Source organism: Amphiura filiformis, chromosome 3, assembly GCF_039555335.1.
Source record: "Amphiura filiformis chromosome 3, Afil_fr2py, whole genome shotgun sequence".
NCBI lineage: Eukaryota > Metazoa > Echinodermata > Ophiuroidea > Amphilepidida > Amphiuridae > Amphiura > Amphiura filiformis.
Genome location: NC_092630.1, coordinates 50,948,630 through 50,974,079, shown reverse-complemented (window position 1 = coordinate 50,974,079; position 25,450 = coordinate 50,948,630). Strand labels below are relative to the sequence as shown.

Genomic DNA, 25,450 nt, shown 5'->3' with positions numbered 1-25,450 from the left:
ACACGAGCAGCGTTGAAGTGGAATTATTAATTTGTTATGATCTGGATGCAATTGCTTCCTGCACAATGCAGTTTTTCCGTACGCCGGCGACAGTCTTATAATTCCGTTGTTTTTCTTTTGTTTTCCGTTTTGTTCTGTTAGGAAAGTAACACGGTTTTTTGTTTGTTTGATTGTTTACTTGGTTGGTTAGTTAGCTGTTTGCTTGGCTGATGGTTGCTCAGCTTGGTTGTTTTCATTTGTAATTTTTATGTTATTTAATTATTTAGTAAATTTATTATTTTTCAGAAATATTTAGAAAAGATTACATCATGTATTTTATGTTCATATGTTTTTTATTCATTAACTCATTACTTGCTTTAGTTATTTTACTGATTTATTTATTACCTGTTTATTTATTTAGTTGGTTACTTATTTATTTACTTATGTACTTATAAATTTACTTAGTTCTTTCTTTATTTATTTAATTGTTTTTATACTTATTTATTATCTTCACTTATTTACTTACTCATTTAGATATTTATTCATTTATTTATTTATTTAGTTGCTTATTTACTTACTTGGTTATTTTCTTATCTTCTTATTTTCTTGTTTATTTACTTATTTAGTTATTTTTTACCTAATTATTTACTTATTTGTATAATTAGTTATTTACATATCTCCCTACTATTTATTTATTATTTATTTATTTATTTATTTTTTATATATTTTTTTGTTTATTTACATCTTTGGGTTATTATTTATTTAATAACTTATTTACTTGTTTACCTATTTCCTTATTATTTACTTACTACTTTAGTTATTTGCTTACTTATTTACTTATTTATTTACTTACATATGTATTGTTATTTACTTATTTATTCACTCATTTACTAATAGGCCTACTTAACTTATCCGCTTAAAAATGCCCAAAGAATAAAATAAGAAACATATATAAATCAAGAACATGAATATAAATCAATATGGCAACAGAAATAAATAAGAAATGGCAACCCGCTTGCCTAATTTTTTTTGCCAGAGTACCCATGTCGGTACTCAGCTGCAGAGTACCTGGCAGGTGAGTACCAGTGTCGGTACACGGAGTACCTTCCGAGTCCCTCCGCCACGAGGTATTCGCGAGTTGCAGCCCGACTTGCTGGGCCACAAGGGTCTGGTGGCGGCGTGGGTACTCGAGTAGCAGCGCTGCTACTCTCATGAGAATCCCGTAGTGTACCTCGTCGTACCAGACCCTTGTGGCCCAGCAAGTCGGCTGCAACTCAGACCCTCATGGCGTAGGTACTTTGAAGGTACTCCGAGTACCGACACTGGTACTTTCGCCTGTCAGGTACTCCGCAGCTGAGTACCGATGCGGGTACTCTGGCAAAAAAATGAGGCGAGCGGGTTGCCATTTCTTATTTGTTTCTGTTGCCATATTGTTTTATATTGATTAATATGTTCTTGATTTATGTTTCTTATTTATTATTTGGGCATTTTTAAGCAGATAAGTTAAGTAGGCCTATTAGTATATGAATAAATAAATAAGTGAATAAGTAAGTAAATAACTAACTAAAGGAGTAAGTAAATAAATAAGGAACTAGGTAAGCAAGTAAATAAGTTATTAAATAAATAATTACCCAAAGAAGTAAATAAATAAATAAATAAATAAATAGATAGATAAATAAATAAATAAATAAATATTACACGTATATCAATACAGTATGTATTGGACTCGCTACACTGTGTTTCACGTTGCTAAACGATCATCAGGCGAATGATTACTGCTCTTTTTCGAAATCGAGCACTCTTTTACAGCAGTTTGTGATAACTTTTTTCGTGTATATAAATAAATAAATAAACAGGTAAAATAACTAATTATATAAATATGTAAATAATTAAGTAAATAATAACTAAATAAGTAAGTAAATAAACAAGAAAATAACCAAGTAGGTCTCAATAAATAAGCAACTAAATAAAAAAATAAATAAATAAAAAAATATCTAAATGAGTATTAAATAAGTGAAGATAACAAATAAGTATAAAAACAATTAAAGAAAGAAAGAAAGAACTAAGTAAATTTATAAGTAGGCCTACGTAAGTAACTAAATAAGTAACCAACTAGATAAATAAATAAATAGGTAATAAATAAATCAGTAAAATAACTAAAGCAAGTAATGAGTTAATGAATAAAAAAACATATGAACATAAAATACATGATGCAATCTTTTCTAAACATTTCTGAAAAATAATAAATTTACTAAATAAATAAGATAAAAATTACAAATGAAAACAACCAAGCTGAGCAGCCATCAGCCAAGCAAACAGCTAACTATCCAACCAAGTAAGCAATCAAACAAACATAAAACCGTGTTATTGTCCTAACAGAACAAAACGGAAAACAAAAGAAAAACAACGGAATTATAACACTGTCGCCGGCGTACGGAAAAACTGCATTGTGCAACAAGCAATTGCATCCAGATCATAACAAATTAATAATTCCACTTCAACGCGTTCGTGTGCAAGCCTTGTTGAACGCGTAGTTGAACGCAACGCAGTCGGCCGCGTAGTTGTATCACGGCGCCGCGCTTTGAAGTCAATGAACTTTACGATCAAAGGACTTTGGCGACGGAGTACCTCGCGGGTGAGTACCTTCACTGCTACTTCACTGCTGACACATGGGTACACCATGGATGCGGTTACTGTGCAGGTACTGCCGCTGAAGGGCCATCGAAGTACCCCCGACCATGGTGTGCCTATAAGTCACCTACTCGGTACATCGCAGTTGACTCTTAGGTGACGCATGGTGGAGTATCGATGTAAGTACTTTGCTACGGGGATATCTACAGTATGGTGGCCGACGCTGGTACTTTGGTGTAGTACCAACGTCGGCCACAAAGGGCTAGGGTACTCGGTAGTAGCAGCGGTAGTAGACATGAAGTATCATTGCAGCAGAGGTACTCCGTCGCCAGGAATCTTGTAGTGTACAGGTGTTCCACAATGGACACAGCTGTAGTACCTTATCTGAGCAGTATCTGAGACTGACCTATCTCCTTGCCAATTCAATGGAAGTCATTAAAACATAGATACTTGGCAACAAGCATAGTCTTGAGGTACTTGGCAGCAAAGTCTGTTGTCATCTCTTTGAGTCCTCATTCTTTTCCTTCTCTTCAAGCCATCTTTTCATAGATGCTATTGCTTCAGCAGTTTGCTCACGAGAAGAGTCTCTGAAAATGGACAAAGAAAGTTGGTTTCTCAATGTACATTTTGTTCTTTAAAAATGTGATCTCTTACAAATTATGAATAAATAATAACTTGTTACAGAGGAGGGGGTTTTAGACTGGAGGTCTGCCACTTGTCAAACATTTGACTTGTCCCCTCATTTGACACAGTTCCCCCTATCCTAGATTTGTCCCTGGAATAATAGACAAACAATGATCAAAATAATGTCCTGTTGGGCAGTTTTGGCCTTATTGGTAACATGCACTCTGACCTTTATTATATGGATATCATGTGGTGTGTAGATACTTTTTTAGTTTCTTTATGTTTGTTTTTTGGGTATCTACCAAGATTTTGTTCCAATTTTCTTTGTTTTTTTTACATGTTCTTTTTTGCATGGTTCTGTTTGCGTGTGCGGGTGAGTGGCCATATTTATCAAAGTATAATTTATATGTATGTCTAGAGTTTTCTATGTACAATTACCTCATGAAACGTGTTCCATGATACCATTATAGACATTGAAAATGATTAAGTATGGCTAATGATGTTAAAATTCTATCAATGAATTGCGGGGTTTAAATGCTAAACAAAAAGAAGAGATGTTTTACATTATTTATGTAACAAAAGTGTTTCAATATTATGTTTGCAAGATGTTCATTTTGATAAGAATATGGAAATAATGGTAAAAGCTGAATGGGGAGGCGAAGCTTATTTTAGCTCTTTTGCCTCAAATTCAAGAGGAGTTGCCATTTTTCTCAATAACAATTTAGATTTTAAAGTCCATACAACACAAAATGATGAAGAAGGAAATTGGGTAGCTTTAGATGTATCTATTAACAATGTTCAGATAACACTTATATCAATATATGGTCCAAATGATGACAAGCCAATTTTTTATCACGACATTAAAAGGGTAATAGAAACATTTGATAATGCCCATTGTGTGTTATGTGGTGACTGGAATTTGGTTCAAGATCCAAAATTAGATACCTCGAATTATATTCGCATAAATAATCCAAAAGCGAGAAAAACTGTTTTAGAAATGAAAGAAGAACTTGGATTGATAGACCCGTGGCGACTTCAAAACCCAAACTCTACAGATATACCTGGCGCCAACCAACTCCTTTAAAACAGTCCAGATTAGATTTTTTTCTGATATCGGAAGAGCTTACAACATATTTAGTGAAATCTAAAATAGACCCTGGATATCGAACAGATCACTCTCTTATTAGTCTATCGCTCGACGTGTCTCCTATTAAACGTGGGAAAGGTTTTTGGAAATTCAATAATACGCTATTAAAAGATATTGATTACATAGATAGGATTAAGAAAAAAATTAGTGAAGTTAAGAAACAATATGCAGTATCACCATATAACTTAAATAATATAAATCAAATCCCTGCAAGTGAGCTTGAGTTTACGATAAATGAACAACTGTTTCTTGAAGTATTGCAAATGGAGATAAGGTGGGAAACGATCAAATATTCATCAGAAAAAACAAAAAAAATAAAAATAAAGAAAAAATACTTGAAAGAGATATAGAAACTTTAGAAAAAGAGCTAGGTGATTCAAACAATACAGACGTTTTAGAAAATGTTGAAATTAAAAAGTCCGAATTAGAGGAGATGAGGAAGGAAAAAATGGAAGGCGTAATGTTACGATCCAAAGCAAGATGGATAGAACACGGAGAAAAACCATCTAAATATTTTATGAAACTGTGTAAATAAAGCAATCGTTCATTTACAAAATGCAAACGGGGATGATATAAAAGATCAATACCAAATAATGGAAGAAACTTTTAAGTTTTACTCGAAACTGTATGAATGTAAAGACAACAATTTATATTTGGAGGAATTCAGACCAAAATCTTTCAAGATCAGATTTACCTCAATTAACTCAAGATCAATTAAAAAAGCTCGAAGGACATTTGACTTATAACGAACTTTTAACTGCCTTGAAGAAAATGTCAAACAATAAAAGTCCTGGGTCTGATGGGTTTACCACTGAATTTTGGAAAGTTTTTTTCCAAGACTTGGGAGGTTTTCTCTTACGTTCTCTGAACTACTCATATGAATCAGGGGAATTATCAGTTACGCAGAGATTAGGGATTATTACCTTCCTTCCTAAAGGAAACAAACCAAAACAATTCCTAAAGAATTGGCGTCCTATTACTTTAAATATAACCTATAAACTAGCTTCATCGTGTATTGCTGAAAGAATGAAACAGATTTTACCAAGCCTAATAAATGATGATCAAAAAGGTTTTATGAAAGGAAGGTATATTGGAGAAAATATAAGATTACTTTATGATTTAATTTTATACACAAAATTACATGACCAACCAGGTATGCTATTGCTTATAGATTTTGAAAAAGCGTTTGATTCCGCTTCTCATAAATTCATTTTTAAAACATTAGATTTTCTAAATATCGGTCCATCTTTTACAAAATGGATCAAACTTTTTTATAATAAAAGTCAATCCTCAGTTTTGGTAAATGGAAATTCCTCAAAACAATTCGATTTAGGTAGAGGTTGCAGACAGGGGACCCTTTGTCCCTTATATCTTTCTAATTTGTGCTGAAATGTTGGGCTGTCTCATACGAAAAAATACTGATATATGTGGTATTACAGTTGAAAATATTAATTGTAAAATCACCCAATACGCTGATGACTCGACTGTGATCTTAAATGGAAGTAATGAAAGTTTACTACAAACGTTAAAAACACTGGATTTGTTTGAGTGTTTGTCAGGGTTGAAAATAAACGAGGATAAAACAAATGTTGTGTATATTGGGTCACTTAGAGGTAGAAAACCAAACCCTGGCATTACAAATAAAAATCTAAAGTGGGTTGAAGACGGAAAATTCTCTGCATTGGGAGTACAATTTTCAACCAATTTGGTTGAAATGGTTAATTTGAACTATGATAAGGTTATGGAGTCGGTGACAAAGGTAATGCATCATTGGTCTAAAAGAAACTTGACAGTTTTTGGAAGAATAACTATAGTCAAATCCCTACTGATACCAAAGTTTAACCACCTTGTTCTTTCAATTCCTAACCCGTCAAAAGACTTTATAAAAGATTTACAAAAGAAAATCTATAATTTTATTTGGAAAGGTACAAGAGATAAAATAAGTAGAGATCAATTGACAAATGATTATTCTGAAGGTGGATTAAGATTGGTTAAAGTAGATTTATTCTTTGAAGCACTGAAATGTACATGGATTAGACGAATTGTAAATGGATGTATTGATGCTAAAGGATTGATGTTTTTTCTATTTCAACTGGTATACATATTAATGATCTTGAAAAGGGCGCAAATTATACACTAAAAGTAGCACAAAATTCCCAAAATGTTTTTTGGAAAGAAGTTCTTTTATCTTGGTCTAAGGTAAAGAAAAACACAATCCTAATACAATTGATGATGTGTTAAGATCATGTTTATGGGAAAACGAATGGTTTAAGATTGGTGGTAAAGAAATAAATTATAAAAAATGGCGGACAGCAGGTATTGATTTTGTCTCTGACCTTGTCCATGTTAACCAAAACCGTTTTCTCTTTCTTCATGAAATTGAAACAAATTATGGATTACGGCTAAATTTTTGGAATACAACAGTGTAATTTATGCAATTAAGAGTAATTTCAAGCATCTATTTCAGGAAAACGCTACATTTATTGCAATTCCTAAGCCGTTTATCCCATTTCATTTCAGTTTTATTTTAAAAAGATAAAAAGGTTGCAGATCAATCTGTAAACAACTTATGTCCTCAAAGATACCAAGAGCAAAACGAAAATGGGAAGTAAAATTAAATAGTAGCTTTTCAGATGATGAATGGAAGGTATATTCTTTGTTGCCATTTAAATGTACAATGGATACAAAATTACGGTGGTTTCAGTACAGAATTTTAAATGGAATTCTTACCACAAATACATTTATGTTTAAAATTGGCAAAAGAAATGATAATATATGTACTTTTTGCAACAAGGAACCCGAAACGATAATTCATCTTTTATCAGATTGTAAAAAGGTTAAACCCATTTGGTCTCAGCTCGAAACCTGGTGTTTACAAAAACTCGGTATACCTATCACATTCAACCGAAATCATATTTTTTTCGGGACAGATTTAGGAAAACTAAATAGTGCTATCAATTTAATTCTCATTCTAACTAAGTTTTATATATACAGAAAAAGATGCCAAAATTCAACCCTTTCTTTTATCCCTCTTCAGAAGGAAATAGAATATTATCATAAATTGGAAAGATTCATTCTTTTAAAAGATTCAAAATACCGAGTTTATCAAAATAAATGGCAGGTTTGGAAGGGACTTTTCAACTAAACATTTTGTTCTTATTGTAAAAGCTAGACAAATCAAATGCTATATAAATATGTATGTGAGAGTGTGTGTGTGCTGGTACTGTTTATGTATTGTTTAATATTTAAAAAATACCTGGTGTATAGAAATCAAAATTTCTGTATTTATCTGAGTAAACTATGATTGTAAAATGTACACTGGGAAAAAAGAAATAAAAAAAAAAAAAAAAATTATATGGATATCAACTGGTGAACTGGTCACTAAAATGCTGCCCACCCAACACCGACAACTTCAGAAATAGAAACCTCACTATCAATGTCTTTACATTAATGCTTGGCTTTGAAGTGCATTTCCAAGAGTGCCAAAAAGTGATGGACATCTTCAATGAAATCTGTTGATTGTTCAGATGCTATATATATTTAGATGACTGAACTACTTACACCTGTTGTTGGAGACCAATCATGTGATCAGCTCTCATCCTAACAGCTCTCTCTAGTGAATTTTCACCTGCTAACCTATGTATAAAGAGTAACGACACACCAGCAGGAATTCTGAAGGGGAAATGACACAAAGACAAAATTATAAAAAAGGTCTCAATCATAACCCCCTAACTCTTTACACTTTATCATCATTTTCTTTTATAAGAGTCAGCATATGTTTTTCAGGAAAAAAATACAATTTCTGGATTTTCTAGGATTCTGTTACCCTTGACACCAGTTCTAGGTCCCGTGATGTTGATACCCTTTCTAGGTGTCACCATTTTACTGCTAGCACTGCTACACATTTATATCAAACAATGGCAAGTATTTACACATCTATTATGTACCAAAATGGGAACTTGACCATTGGCAAGACCACCACCTGAGCATAGTGAGCTAAATTCAAAATTTATACAAAACATGTATGATTTTCAATCACTGACAAGTTTTTAGTATACATGTATACAGCTACAATACCCTGTTGTCCATTTTCAAGACATGGGTGTTTCTCAGTGTGGAATATGCCCAACTAGTACTCAGAATAAGCTATATATTCAGGGCCATGATTTGAGGCCATAGACCTGAAATCCCACATGGTCCTCATTGACATCAATTTTTATGGTCCTAAAGTTCAGATCAGTACAAGTTGACAGCAACGTAAAGGATACAAATTCAATGTTTACTTCTTTATGGAAATGAATAATGCAAGTCTGAAGAATCAAGTGAATGTTTTGCTGACTTGTTCGTCAATCTGTTAAGGCCAGAGTAATGGAAGACGCATTCGTCCACGACCGAATTTGAGATTTTTTGATATTTATCAACACTAAGATGTATTCTTTCACTCGAAACTGATCAAATACAACTTGCCAATATTTATTCGTATTTTTGCTTGATTGATTTCACTCTTTTCAACTATAAAAAGTCACATGTCTCAAGACAGCTTAGTAAATTGGCGGGAAATAATGAGTCAGAAATGCGAGAATGCGAAATATTGTGATTACGCAGCGATTCGCGTCAAGCGTGACGCCGGGCGCAACTCTGCGCGTATATCCAACGCAGTCAAAGGCGCATTCGGTATGTTGTTAACGCCAGCAAATGTGATGTAAACAAAACAAAAATTTGTAGTGAAAAAGCCACTTAGATTTTTTTAATTATTTTGGATTTTGGCGCACTAAAACCAGACATTATAGATTCATTGGTGCAAAAAGATGCATATTTAGACCATGCACCAGATACAGCTTTTACAAGCGTGAAAGTCTTACCGTTTTAAAATATACGGACGTTTTGTGCATTATTTTGACATTTTTTTACTAAAACGTCGATTTCTCAGAGTTAATTTTTGACAATATTGCACGATTTTTGTGACAAGATAACTTTCGAAAAATATGCAAGCAAAAGGTAAACTTTTTGCACTATCGCTAGAGCACATCAAAGTCTGGGGAAGGTTTTCTCATTTTTTCAAAATATTTGTTTTGAACAAAAATATACACCATTATGTGCAATTTTTAGCTTAATAGAGTGACAAAATTGCTTTTTTCACATGTTTTTTGCAATATTTCAAAAAATAAGACGAATTTCAAAAAAATAAAAAACCTTCCCTAAGTTAATGTCTCTTCTCCATGAAAAACTAACTAAAATTGTTTTACTCGAACGGATTTTTTTTAAGTTGTCACAAAAAATTGGGGTAAAAAGTGTATTTTGTGATTTTCTCAAAACTCGATATTTTTGAACAAATCTGACGTCACCATGGGATTCCTTGACTCATTTCCTTTCCAAAAATGTATAGTTTTATAAACTTTGGACATACAATTCAAAAATAATGATGCTCGAAAAGGTCCATGTTCTCTCCCATTACTCTGCCCTTAAAGGGGATGTTATATCAAGTGAGCCAATTGCAATTTGTTTGTTTTGAGTTTTGTGCCCACTCATTCAATGGAGTATGTTGTAAAGAATTGCAATTAAGCTTACCCAACAATGAGTCCAGCTACACCACCTCCAATCATGCCTCTGATACCTAGATTGCACCTGTACATCATTCCTGTTGCACCTGTCATCAATGATGCATACAGATAATAATACAAACTGTTGATTTGAGATTAAAGTTGACTAGTTTCCAAAATGATTTTTTATTACAGAAGTATTAAAATATGAAAAATTTTGTGCGCAGAAATCAAGTGGCTGGGTGGCCTGGAGTCCCCTGTACCACTGAAGTAGTTGATACATTGGGACCTGTTGGTAAATCTTGCAACTAAACAGTAATAGAGTACTCTGCCATTGTGGGTGGCCACTTCTAACTATTTACATTATAATAATAAAAATTGTTATGATGATATAAACAAATTTCTTCCACTTCAAAAGGTATAGCACGAATGCTGAATTGCTTACTATTAACACAGGTGAACTTTATTTTGGGATATTTCTTGCAACAAATTGCTTGGTCTTTTTAAGTCATCACTACTTTTGCAAATTTGGCCCGTTGGACCTTGAAAACCGGGTTACACTACTGGTTTTGTGGCTTAAAGACCAGCCTAAATATCTGGAATTTTCATTTTTATGTCAACTTGACCCAGTGATATTACTTTTATGAGGGCAGATTAGTGGCTAGACATGCACCATATCCCACAATGCAAATTGATTCAGGTGACCTCTAGATGCAGGTTGTGTTTACATCTTGCAGAATACTATGTGCAAAGTGCCACAGCATGATGGGATCATCAGGATTTAGATTGCTTGCAGTGTGGTAAGTATATATTGTGTTACAACTTTTCCAACAAGTTTGCCTCGTCAACAAAGCTGGCCTTTTAAAATATAAATTTGAACTTTTCATTTTAAGCTGATGTCAATGAAACTTTTAAAACATACATGGCATTTAGAATATTATTGACTATGGATACATTATACCATAAGTGCTTTTAAAACATGCAAACATGAAGAGCCCCATCCACAAAGTGTAAAGGGATTTGAGCAAATCATCGATACACATAGTTATATACGAACAAGTAAACCTGCAAATTTGTGTCTCAACCCCATTAGCTAAGTTGGTAAAGCGCTGGACTATGGTACGATTTCATGTTTTCAAAAGTGCTCGATAGTAAGCACATATGCAAACTATCGAGTTTTTACGGTATATGTTGCAAGCAAATAACTTACCTGCTGCTACACCATAATTCAACATATCAACCTTGTATCTATATAATGACAGACATGTGCTGATAAATCTGAAGAAATTAAAAGAATAGATACAAGGATTAGATTATTTCCTAAATACCATGGCAGTTAACGTTGAAGGCACAGAGTTTGGAATTTTAGCCCTGACATACCGTAGTCTTGGATTTAGAGGCAAGTGGCTTAAAAACAATGTAAAATGTGCAAATTATTATATGCCCCATCATTTGAATAGAAACCCTTCCTGAATTATAGCTTTTCTGCAGTCTACCAAGGAATTAATGAGTTCAAAAATACATATATTGCTTGGTGTATGCATTTAAACTTTGAACAATTATATTACAATCATATTACTATAAGAGATACAGACTAACTGCAAACAGCCAAAGTCCCTGTGCTTTGTATGCTGTGAATTCTCGCATATTCATGAGGGCCAATCGTTCGAGTGAGTTTGTTTAACAAATCTTGACAGCGTTGCATGTCTTTGTGTTATGCGATAGAATTCTGTGTTTTCGCTTTTACACAAAAGACCGTAAAAATATGCGGTATGTGCGTATCAGTTTCGTATGTCGCACTTCATGGAACAATCAGCCCTCATTAACAGTGATGCTAGGACTCTGGTTGTTTGTAGATAGTGTCTCTTTACTTATGATTACAATATCAAAGACTTTTATTTCTTGATCATAATCCAGAAGCAAACTTGGATGGGTTTCTAGCTAAGACACTGGGTACAATTACCTCCAAACAGTCACATACAATGTATAATTCATTATCTTAGGACCTTACCTAAAGTTTGTTTGGCTTAAGGGATCTAAAATGAGCATTTATTATGTTTAGACAGTATTTTTTGTGGGACATGAGCGCACCTCAGACCTATCGAATTGCATTCTGAATACGAAGCATGTCTTTCTGATATCAAATAATTTTCATTTTTGAAAATCACAATGTAATACAAATTTTATGACAAATTATAAAAATTTGATATTTTTCAAATTTTTGACATATAACAGTCCTCGAAGTAAATTATATAAACCTAGTGATATATTCTTAAAGTGTATGTAGGGAGGAAAAGCCCGACGGTCAATTGAAAATTTTGACCTTTCATATTGAAGATATGGATTTTTTCCCAAAAGACCTAATTGTTTTTGGTGTTTTGGGAAAAAAAATCCATATCTTCAATACTGAAAGTCAAAATTTTCAATTGATCGTCGGCTTTTCATCCCACCTACATACACTTTAAGTATAAATCATCAGATTTATAAAGTTTACTTCAAGTACTGTTAAATATCAAAAATATCAATTTTAATGATTTGCCATAAAATATGTATTAAATTGCGAATTTCAAAAATCAAAATTATTTGATATCAGAATGACATTCTTCGTATTCAGAATGCAATTCGATATGTCTGATGTGCTCTAATGTCCCAAAATAAATACTGTCCAAACGCTCATACCCCAGCCCTTAAAGGCAAAAATTATTCGGCTTTAGTTACTGCACGCATCAATAAAGTCCCAACTCATGCTCGCGTAAATTCACATACGCGTGTGCCAGTCACACATTACGCAATGCACAACTAGCGTAGCACTGCGCCCACCTGCGTGGACGCCATTCTATATCAATACATGGTGTTAGGAGTCTTATTTTTTCCACCTTGCATAAGCCGAACAATCGTCACAAAGCGTTTTTTGAGTATACAAAGTATCTACTTACTGAAAAGATGTTGCTACAAGTGCCACTCGCCATCCCCATCTCCATCCGTATCTTACAAGACCACGTGAACTTGCATTGTAAGATTCACTCTGTAAAAATATATTTTAAGATTCACTCTGTAAAAACATATTTTCAAATATAAGCAATACATTCCAGCATAATTAAAAATCTGAAGTATCATATTTTTAATCTACAAATAATACTACTTAGATAACTGAAAGAAACTGTACAAGAATTTTGCAATGGTGGCTATTTACTTAACACAGATGCAGATCTCAAAGATGTACTCTAACCACAATATAGGATTCTCTGTATTGATGCTGTCAACATATCCAACCATTTCTATTCACTTGTGTGCAAGTCAGGATCTGTACCCTTCCTATAGTAGGAATTCCAATTGAATGAACGCAGCTTTCAATAGCTGTACTCGATCCAACCGCGATTGTATATCGCGTATTTCAAACTACAACGCTTAACGCATCGCACGACCTTGGATACAATGCTAACCAATCACGAAAAGTGCGTTGGCATGGTTGATTCACTTCCGCGTTACTCACGCACAGTCGCACACGCTGGCGTACATCGCACAGTGTACGCAAATGTTTGTCACGCTATTGAAAGCTGCGTTCATTCAATTGGAATTTCCACTATAGTCAAGTCACAAAACATAGTGTCCTTATAAGGTACCAAAGGTACAGATCATAATGCAGCTTAGCTTCTCATTTTAGTGCCCCCCCCATAGAATTTTTCATGTGACAACTGTCTACATGACACCTTCATTGCACCTGTACAACTGTAAAATGCCTATAAAGTAACTTACTATAGTGTGTCCTGTCTCAAGTTGAGAGTAACGCCATGTTGGATTTCGCAGTGGCAGATTTGAATCAGTGTGTTTACGCGGTGGTGTCGCCAGACAAAATGCCCTACCTGTGTGTATATGCCCACATGATTAGATTAGCACACATGATATGAATCTTCCTCTGCCAAATCCAAAATGGTGTTACTCTCAATTTCAGATGAACAGACTATTATGTAAGTCCGGCTTAGGATAATGATAATTCTGATTTCAGATCAACTTTATTTTCAATGTTTTTGTGTGTCAATTCCCAATTTTGACTGTCATTTTGTTTCACCAAACACCCCTGAAAAGTGACTCAATTAATTAAAAGTGGCAGGCAGGGCACTATAATCTGTCTCATCTGAAGTAGAGTAATGTTGGATTTTGCAGTGGTAGATTTGAATCATACATGCTAAGGCCGTATAAAATTAATGTTTTGGTTCTCGTCCAGAGGATTTTCATGAATTGATGAGGGAGGGAGGTGTTTTTTTTTTTTTTTTCAATGTAAAATTAGCATTGTCAGTAGTTTTCGGTCTTCTCCAACAGTGCTCGAGGAAACGATGAGGCCCTTTTTTTTTTTTCAAATGTGAGATTCTGAGGATAAACCCCTAGAGTACCACAAAAAGACTTGGAAGTGATGCTTGTTCTCTAATAAACTTATTTATATGTATGAAGATTTCATAAATCATTCCAAAGACTACAAAAATTGAAAAATCTAAAAAAAAAAAAAAAAATCTGACAAATCCCAAAAATTGAGGAGGGAGGGGACGAGAACCAAAATATTAATTTTACACGGCCTAACCTAATCCTGTGAGGTGTGTACTGTGTACACATGCATAGAAGGGCGATTTGTCCATATGCTGGTGACACAGCTCAGCAAATGCACTGATTCATATCTGCCACTGCAAAATCCAACATGAGGGCGAGGTGGCCTAGTGGTCTAAGGCGCTGGACCATTAGGGAGAGTTGAGCGAGGGGTCCGTGGTTCGAAACCCCATCCTGCCCGATCCTTGTTGCTCACTCTAAATAGTTCCAATAGGTCGGAAATATCATAATCATAAGCTCTTTCAGTCTAGTAGAATATAATTGTGATATTTCTCCTCGCTCCCATCCACCGTGTAGAATGTGCAGGTGTACACGGGGGGTGCCCGTCGTCGCATGGTTCGAATGGTCACGTAAAATGGCGGTTCCGTGTGTCAGACGAGTCAAACCTGAGCACGTAAAAAGTTGCAGGCCTTATCGAAAAGAGTAGGGGGATCATCCCCGGGCATGTTACCTGCACCCTCCCTAGGTCCCAGGGCAGTAGTAGTTGTGAATACAGTGATTGTAGTAGATTAGTTGTGTTAATAGTAATGTTGTGAAATGGTGATGTTAGATAGATGTTAAAAAGTACACTGCTTACTCAGTGGTGCGCCTGAAAATAGGCGGGATTTCCCAAATACAATACAATACAATACAATACATGGCGTTACTCTCAACTTGAGATGACACACACTACAATTATATAGGTAGAATATTTTGAACTCACCACAGCATGAAACCTTGTCTCATAAGCAACTGCTTGGCTTTTCTCTACGTATCTTTTCTTTCCAAGACGCAAGGCTGGTATTCCACCATAAGTGCAACCAAGAGCAAATGATGCTGCTACCATCAAGGCTAGATCAACTATCTCTGAAGGCATATATTCTGTCATGGGACTGGAAAATGACAAATAAATTGTTTAATTTCAATATAAAATACTTGAACATACTTGAACGCATTTATTGGTGTGTATGAAAAGTCAAATTTCAAGTCCCAAGGCTAATGATCATGCCCTCTGGCGACTATGTTTGCAAGCAAATGCACAATTGTGCACATTATAAAGGTAATAATGTTCATGAATGTGAAAATAAAGTGACATAAAACCACACTGCAGCAGCACTCTTCACGCTCTGTCACCATAACAAGTTCACCTCATCATGAAGCTAAGTCATCACCATCAAGCCAAAGTCTCCTCAGTTTGATCAGATACATCATCAATTGATGACAATCATGACATCGTTATCCCACCAGACCCATAAGGTAAGCAAGTCCCTTTCACATTCCCTTCTATTTTTGTAATTGTCATACATAAATTTTAAATTACTTGCAATAGTAACCAAATGAAATGTAAAACTCACTCTACTGTATAAGCCTGTTTTATCCTCTCCCATCCTGTCATTTGAATCTCCTTTTCTACATAAACTTGAATCTGTTCCTTTGATAATCTCCCACTGGTAGTAGTATTTATCTGTTTTTCACTGTCATCTACCACTACTTCTGTGTGCAAGTTATCCTCATCATTTTGTCTAGAGCTCTCTTCCTTAGATTCAATGTCCTCTGGTGGTGTTACTCTTTTGTACAATGTTGCAGCATTTACTGTAGGTAGTCTGAGGGCACTGCATAGCCAAGTCCTTGTTGCCCTAAGAAGTCTGATATGCTTACAGCAGTTCTGTCCAGATGGTTTCCTATCCATACTCTGATGAGAAAAAAAAAAAACATTTTGAGTTTTTCGAGGTCTTTTTTAGTTCTAGTCCATAGTGCTCAGTTCCATATACAACTTTTTAAAATAAAGTGTAGCTTTGACGATATGTATGTAAACACCTCAAAAAAGAAACTAACCCCCCTTAAATAATGACCATTATTCAAAAAGGGGCTATTGTATTACAAATCTGTAAAATGCGTTGGAAGCAGAATTTATTTCTGCGAATTTTGACACCTCATTTGATACGACATTGTTTTTAACATTTTGACACCTACATGTACATGTAATTGACACCTTGTCCATGTAAATTTACAGAGCCCAGAGTACCGTTTTAGCCTAAGTCTACTTATTGTTCCAATATTATTGTGGTTGAAATGCTTTAGTATAATATTTGTACCAGGAATTTTCTGGAGATTACTACAAATTTGTACAACAGCACAAGTGTTAGGCCTACCCCCTAGGCACCTACCACTGTCCACAAGCAGCCACTACTGCATTGGCTGTGTGGAACCAAGCATACCCTCCCCAAATTTATTAAAGGCTACACTGGGTTTAAATTAATAGGGTAAACAGCGAATCACTCGCATGCTTAGTTTGTAAATTTGACTGCGATTTTGTATAGTGATCATGCTTGCAATTCGCTTTCTGCAAAAGGGTGATGGGGATGTGAGGCCACACTGACCCCCATTTTTCAACTCCCTCTCACCCAATGACCCTCTTTTTTGTGATTTACTGAACTCCCACTCACCCAATGACCCCCTTTTTGCTTTCCTGTCAACAAAAGACAACCATTTTATTGAAGAATTTTGGACAAATTTCTGATTACCTTGCACCGAAATGCCCCGTTTTTTTCATTATTTTTCTTCAAATTTTTCAAAAAATTTGAAATTTTGTATAAACTTTTATATTTTGATCCAAAAGTTTATCCAGCCTCAAGGAAAGGCCCCTTTTTTGGGAAGATTTTTCAGTCTCATTGAAAGACCCCCTTTTTGGTTTCTAGACTCTCACTTCCAAAGCTGAGTGCCCCCTTTCCAGATTGAAGTGCTTTCATCATTTCTATACTATTCATTCAAGAGTTCCCGGGCTAGCAAGCATCTAAAGATGAGCATGATGATTGATTGATAAACAACAAAGTTAAGTTTCTGCCATTTTCTTCAAGGGGGTGGGGGGGGGGGTCACCAGAGTCATTTCTTTACCATGACCCCTATATCACATACTTTTTTTATATGACCCCCCTATCTTGGGGTTGAACATTGACTCAGACTCAAGACAAATTATTAATTGTTGGATACAAGTAAACCTATAGAGTGCTTGCACAGAAGGTCATTTGACATGCCCTAGAAGATGAGATTTGGGTGAAAAAAGAAAAAGAAAAAATCTCAACCATGACAAGTGACAAGAAGAAATAAACCTCTTGAGTCAGTCCAGTTCAACAAAATAATTTGCTTTCCACAATATTCTGATTTCACTAAAACTTTTTTTTTTCTAGTTTTAATATTGGTTGTCTCCATATTTTTAGCTGGGGGTTTTAGTTTTTTTTTAAATTATCACACCCCCATAATTCTTTCTCTCCCCCCTATTTTGGGTTTTAAAAAATTATAACCCCCTCTTTTTGGTCAAGAAATTCTATGATCTCCATATTTGGGATACCCCCTCCGAAGAAAATGATAGCCGCTAAAGTATAATTACCCGGGATAATTACCAATGGCAATGCATACTGGAATGACAGCAAACGTACCCCCCTGGCATTTGCTAGCCATAGGCCTTTACTTTTATAGGTACAAATTCTTGGGAGCAGAAAACACCAAATTGGTGTTTTGACCTTTGACATTCTTTTGTGGCGAGTGACATAGTGTTTCAATTCACACCGAGTGTCCTTGACAGGTTTGTCTATGCTTCAGTGGTCATAACCTCTGCCCCAATAACCCCAAGCTATTGTCTGAAACTGCTCTTTGGAAGACGTATCATAAGAACTCAGTCCTCAAATGATAGTCATATTAACAATCAAAACAAAAGATAAATGACCGACTATCATTGAAGACCGAGTTCCGCAGTCGACAGTAGGCACATGCCTGGTATGGTCAACTACATTGTAGGTATGTAGGCCTATAGTTATTAATACATCATACATGTACATGTAGTAGGAATTCCAATTGGAATGAACGCAGATTTCAACAGCTCTACTTGATCCAACCGTAATCATTTATCGCATATATTTCAAACTACAACTATAATGTTATAATATGGCTTTATTAATTAAGGTCCGTTCATACTGCGCCGCAAATGCTTTGCGGTGCAGTGCATTGCCGATTTATATACCGGTGGTATAGATTACTTTTTGCCGCAACTCAACGTAATAAACTCATCGCATTTCCAGGTTAAATAAAATGTTCCGGTACTTAAAAAGCAAGTTATTTATTGCGATATTGCAATATGCAGTATTTTGCATTGCGGCAATGCACCGCATGACAAGTGGCTAGGGGACGCAGGGGTAACCTTGTCAATCAAATACTTCATCTATTGTGTCCAATACTTAATCCGATAAGTGATCGATGTTTATCGATAAAAATAGGATCAAGATCATGGAATTGAGCTATGGCGGCGCGCTTTAATACTTTACGAGCCAGGTACCTGGATTCAGCACTCAACAATAGGATGTCATGACTTAATTTATTCTTGATGATTACGATTAAAAAAACAAAAACAATAACAAAATATAAACAAAATAATGATAATATTATAAGAATATAAGGTACCGGTATATAAGATTTCTTTTTAAAGAAATTAAACATTTTTTATCATAAGCCTAAATATGAATTCGTCCAGAGAAATGTTATATTAAAATGCGCTGTGTGATGTTTTTATTTGGTTAAAACTAAGCACTTTAAGGGGGTACTACACCCCTCAATAAATTTGTGTCTTTTTTTGCATTTTTCTCAAAAACTAATAACACAGTGATAACAAAAGTTATGTATATTATAGGGGCAAGGAATCCAATTACTACACTGGAATTTCAGTGACCCAAGACAAGTGGTTCGTTATTTATGATAAGAAATAAGGTACCGTAAGGATGTACCTAATTTCCTATCATATATACTGAACCGCTTGTCTTGAGTCACTGAAATATCAGTGTAGTAATTGGATTCCTTGCCCCAATAATATACATAACTTTTGTTACCAGTGTGTTATTATTTTTGAGAAAATGCAAAAATAGTCATAATTTACCACAGGGGTGTAGTACCCCTTAATAATTATCATATTGTTAATACAAATAGGAATGCATCTTTTGAGTAGGCCTAATACATTATTAGTATTATAGTTTTGCAATATTATTTTTGTTATTATTTATATGGTGTTATTCAATTTTGAATTATCATGATTACAATGTATGTTCAATTATCCTGGCAGCAAACACAAAATGTTTTCGAGTTTTTGACATCATTCGCAAACGGTTAGAAAAGGTTGCCAGAAAATGGTTAAATGTCGGGTTATGATTTAAAGGGTATACAAAGGGAATAAAACTTATTCATAACATTCAAAACATTTTTTGATAACTTACTGCAAATATTCTCAAACATATCATTATATAAGTGGTGACAAAAAAAATGTTTGCAGAAAATATTTTTCAATAACATTTTGAAAACATTTAAAAAATATTTTTGTAGTGTGTTTCCCCCGGGGTGTTTCCATACAAAACGTTTAAAAAAAATGTTATTAAAACGTTTTTACCAAAACCAAAACCCCAAAATATAGGCCTAACCTGTTTCAAACGTTTTAAAAACGTTTTGTGTTTGCCGGGATGGCATTTCAGACCTTAACATTAACATGTATATACTTGGTAGCTTTATGTTATAAATGGTCAATCATTTAACATAAAATTTTTTATTATTATCATTATTTATAACATTGTGATGATTTTTCATTATTATTATAAATTTTTATTTCATTTCAAATTGTAATATTTTATATCTATTTAACTTTTATTCCATGCAGATTGATGCGCACACGTTAAACTTGATCAATTTCGCACAGTGATCCTCTGGGAATAATTGCATATCGATTGCATTGATCATGGATATAAACGTATTGGTGATGTCATAAGCTTAACTTTGGTGGACAATAGAATAACCATTGATTGACAAGGTTACCCCTGCGTCCCCTAGCCGCTTGTACCGCATGCATGCATGGCAAAGCAATTGCGGCGTAGTATATGAACAGTCGCACACGGAAAGCCAGACATAGACTGTAAGGTACTAATTTCGAGGAGCATAACAAACACCAAATTGGTGTCATAACAAACACCAAATTGGTGTCGTGTGTTGTGTGGTCTTTCAATTTGTGCCGAGTGTGACCTTGGTAGGCATGTTCACAAAATTTTCAAGTAGGATATTTCACATGGAAATTATTTTGTTTAAAAAGGTGATTATTTATCTTAAAAAATGAGGGGTCAACCATGTCTGTAGGTCAAAAATTAGCGAAGTTATGGGCAAATGTCTGTTTTCAAAAAAACTGCACTTTTCTGCGACCATCATTGGCAATGCTTTTACACTGACTTACTCAGTTACTGTACAAAAAAAGCATGTAATGCAACATTTTTTACCACGATGATCCATTTTACACAAAGGCGATTTTATTTTATGAAATCTAACTTTCACTGCATGGTGACTTCTGTATCAAGGATAAAGTACCAGCACTTTTTAGACTACGTCGTCAAGTTTCTGGTGTCCAAATTTCAAATTTTTGTATTTCCCTATATGGGATTACACAGTTAAGCCATTGACTGTGAGCTACTGTGGTCGCAACTTTTTGGATTGAATGTCGCCCTCTATAATAAGCAATGTGGACATGTCTAACCTTGGCAGACTTGACTATGCTTCAGTGGTCATGAAAGGATTCAATAGATAACCTCTGCCCCACTAATCCCCAGCTATTGTCTGAAATTGCACCTCGGAAGATATATTATAACAACTCAGTCCCTCAAATGATAGTCATATAACGACCAAAAGATAAATGACTGACTATCATTGAGGACTGACTCTGACTCTGAGTTCCGCAGTATTACGGAAAGCTTCGACTTTCATCATTCATGACTTTAGTCCGAATAATCAGACCCAGAACAAAATATTAATTTCTGACATGATCGTGTTCTTTAGCTTCGTTCATTCATAATCAAATCAATTATATATGGTCATTTTCACGGTAAAGGGTGTAACTTTGGATTTTTAACATTTTGATCCATAGTGTTCTAATAAAGCCACAGAATTCCATGATTTTTGGCCACATAAGTCATCTAGTTAGCAGTTACCTTGGGTAGCATAATCATCTTTGGGAGTTACTGCGTTCAGTTTTAGCAGGCTTAAATGTACTTAATATTGCCATTTTGAAAAACTATAAAAAACAGTAACATTTTTGTAAAACCCTGTGTTTTCTTCAGCTAGTTCATGGATAATTTTTCTTATCCTGAAACTAGTCATATGTTCAGTAAACACTGCCACATTAGATTTAATTGTGAACAGCCCTGTATTTTTGAGAACCGGACTTCGATATTTGTCGTTTCGGAGGCTTCATTTTCCGTTAACAATTGTTAACAAACTTTGTGGGTATAGCTTTGGTTCATAATCCTTGGTTATTTCTTCACTTCTTCTTGATTCATAACAGTTGATATCTTAACTTGAAATGGGTAACAAAAATTAGTCGATTTGCAAGATTTAAAATTTTTTATAAAATCTTGACTTCAAAGAGCCGATTTTCCGTTAACTTTTTGAAGCCTCCAAACAAACTGTTCAGCAAGCTTGGGCAAATATAAATAAAAGAGCTCATCCAATCTATTTATCAAAATGTAGCAAAGTAGATCCTCAAGTCACTTGTTTTTTAAATCGTGGAGATATATATCACCGTTTGAAAATGGGACCCAATACAAACTTTCCGTTAACAATTGAAGCCTCCGAAACAAATGAAGCCTCCGAAACAACAATAAGATTAATTATCATCTATGCATATCTAAATTGGTGTTTCATACTGATATCTGCATTGTAATTGTTACTTGATATGTGCAGAATGTCATAAATTAAAAAAATTGTTGATGTTATGGTTAATGTTTGAAAAATATACTGATACCCAAAAAGCCTGTTTCGGAGGCTTCACATGCAAAAAACACCATACTTGGGTCATTATTTCTCAATTCACCCAATGGGAAACACCTCACCCCCTTCAAATTTGTTCAAAATTGGTATACAGGGTGATTTTGGCTGGCAAAGCTCAAATTTCAAATTCTAGCTTAATCGGACGTCACGGTTTTCGGCGCTATGCCCGCCCATTTTTAGCGATTTAGTGAAAATGGCGCGCCCACATCAATATTATCGCGACCATATCTCCGTAACCGTAGGTCCTACTGAGCTGAAATTGGTGTCATTATTTAGCTAATCTCTCAAAGAATCCAAATCTGCTATCATTTAGTATGTAGGAGTAAGAGAAAATGTGTGACCTTTTTTTCTGTACTTTGACCTTGAATTTGACCTTGTTGCCCACGTGACCGCGAGACGAATTTGTGTTGGAATTATACCCCCATATGTTGTCTATAAAATATCAAAAAATTGGAGGGGTAATATTTTTTGTTTTTTTGCTAGACTTTCACAAAGCAAGCATGCAGGTGAAAACATATGTATTTAATGCATGTACATATAGGCCATGCAATATATACAATATATATACAATTGGCCTATATTATAATAGTATCATGTGTACAATATACTGAGCCTACATACAAAATTACAGTTTTTCAACCACATGCTTGCTTTATGAAAGCCTAGCAAGAAAACAAAAAATATTACCCCTCCAATGTTTTGATATTATGTAGACAACATATGGAGGTGTAATTCCAACGCAAACTCGCCTCGCGGTCACATGGGCAACAAGGTCAAATTCAAGGTCAAAGAAAAAAAAAAAAGGTCATATTTTTTCTCTTCCTCCTACACACTAAATGATAGTAGATTTGGATTCTTTGAGAGGTTAGCTAAAAATGACACCAATTTCAGCTCAGTAGGACCTACGGTTACGGAGATATGGTCGACAATATATGATGGGCTACCATTTTCATTTAAATCGCCAAAATGGGCGGGCATAGCGAAACCGTCACGTCCGATTAAGCTAAAATTTGAAATTTGAGCTTTGCAGCCAAAATCACCTGTATACCAATTTTGAACAAATTTGAAGGGGGTGAGGTGTAAAATCATATTTTTTTTGGGTGATTTGAGAAATAATGACCCACTTAACAAATGGGTGAAAAAGTTAACATGCTATAAATCTACAATATCTGCTGCATAGAAGCATTGATTCAATACACACAAGAAAATAACAGCTTAGATGATCCCAACAGTGTTGTTTTCAAAAAAACTACTTCTGCAGTGTTTGGCCATTGTTAACATGAAGCCTCCGAAACAAAAAAAATGACTTGCTGTGATAATTTAATTTTTGTCACAACTGAAATTCAATACTTGAAGCAAAGCATGAAAATTGGTAATTGTGATATTTTTACCTATTTTTTCATGTCAACTTGCAGTAGTTAGCCAAATATTTTCTTTTATGATCTCCTGTGTGTTTACCTGAAGCCTCCGAAACACAAATCGCTTGAATTGCCAATTCTAAAAATAACTCCAATTTCTGTGAAACTTGGCTGGCAGGTTCCTTTTATCAAGTAGTATTTGTACATGAAGTTAGACATTCAAATTATTTTAGGAACCCAATTAAAACTTAAAAAATATGTTTAAGGTTGGGAAATTTCCATTGTAAATGACACTTTATGTTAAAAATTTTCAAAACTGCAATTACAAACATAGCAAAACATGGTATAAAATGTAACTTATATCTGTTGACTTACTTTGGAATGGGATTTCACATGTATTCCAGCTTTCATGTCATAATTTTCTGAGCTTGTGTAAAATACATTTTTTCTTAGATTTTAACCAAAATGTTATGGAAATGTCAAATTTTTATTAGAAATCAAAAGGTTTAAGCCTTGAAACATTATTTTACTGGAATTTAAGTTGCTCCTATGCATGATTTCAGTAAACAGAAACATATTTAAGTGGTTTGAAATTTTGACCCTAAAAATCAAAAGTTACACCCTTTACTGTGAAAATGACCATATAAGTAACTGTTTATCACAAAAAAAAACAAATGGCTGGTCTTCGTTTTAGTATTAATAAATGTTAGCTTACACGTCATGCATATACGTACCTTGCAAGTGTATGAAAAGCTTTATTGTTCAGTCCTGGTTCAGCTTCACTTAGGGACTAGGGTGCCGAATTTTGCTCCGATCATATTACCTCCACAAGATATACAAGGATGATATTGTAGATGCCATATTGAGTGATGAGCAGACCCTACTTCAGATCATTCTTGACTGTACGCACAAATCACTTGTTGATGATGCCATTTCTCCTCAACTGAGCACACTGAGTGATGACATTGAACCTATGACCAGACGCTTATGTTTCAGTCTACATGCGAAGAGAGCATCGCTTCTGAACATCTACATTGGTTAAGGCATGTGACTAGTATACCTAACTAGTCTCAGTTTAAGGCTACCCATATATTTTAAAACATTTAAAATCTGTGGGCTACCCTTAACTAGTTTTGGCATTGTGGCATTTTTTTTTCCAGCATGTTTATATATATTTGCATGCTTTAAATTTTGTGTGGCATTTTTTGAGCACTATTGAGCACTTTTGTATATTTTTTCGCGGTGACGGGAAAATGAACTTTTGACAATTGTTGTCTTTGTGGATACGTGTTTGAATGGACAAGTTATTATTGTGATAGAAGACTGATCAATGCTGATGGTGGTGGACGTTTTTTGTGCACTTCTACGTGTCTTCATGTTAAATGGACATTTGCATTTTGAAACAGACACAGCTGTATACTGTGGTGCGCCTGTATTAAAGGCGGAAAATCCTACCAACCAACCAACCAACCTATGGCAAAAAGTTTGTTGACCTTTTGGTCATGAACCCTGTGTTTTTTAGTCTACTCTGCCAGTCACTCCATTTTTACCAATCTTTTACGTTTCAATATCTATTCGAAGTTGTATTTTAAAAGGAATAAACAAGTTTTTGTGGGGTCAAATTCATAGTAATAAAATTTTAAATAAAACAAATTCCTTGACAGAAAATATAAATTATCCAAAATATCAAAATTGCACTTGCATTTGTGACGGGATTTATGATAGGAAACGACTGGAAATGAAATGACTCA

At 34.6% G+C, this 25,450-nt stretch overlaps 1 protein-coding gene across 1 annotated transcript; it reads right to left on the bottom strand.

The window, feature by feature from the left end:
• Positions 1-2,961: 2,961 nt before the first annotated feature.
• Positions 2,962-24,505, bottom strand: LOC140148685 (complex I assembly factor TIMMDC1, mitochondrial-like). The gene is made up of 8 exons (XM_072170721.1): positions 24,434-24,505; positions 15,855-16,192; positions 15,224-15,392; positions 12,858-12,946; positions 11,132-11,199; positions 9,950-10,028; positions 7,943-8,053; positions 2,962-3,197 (listed from the first exon to the last, which is right to left on the bottom strand). Exons 2-8 carry the CDS (start codon positions 16,187-16,189, stop codon positions 3,107-3,109), a joined length of 942 nt encoding a protein of 313 aa, XP_072026822.1. The 5' UTR covers positions 16,190-16,192; positions 24,434-24,505; the 3' UTR covers positions 2,962-3,106.
• Between the last annotated feature and the right edge of the window lie 945 nt (positions 24,506-25,450).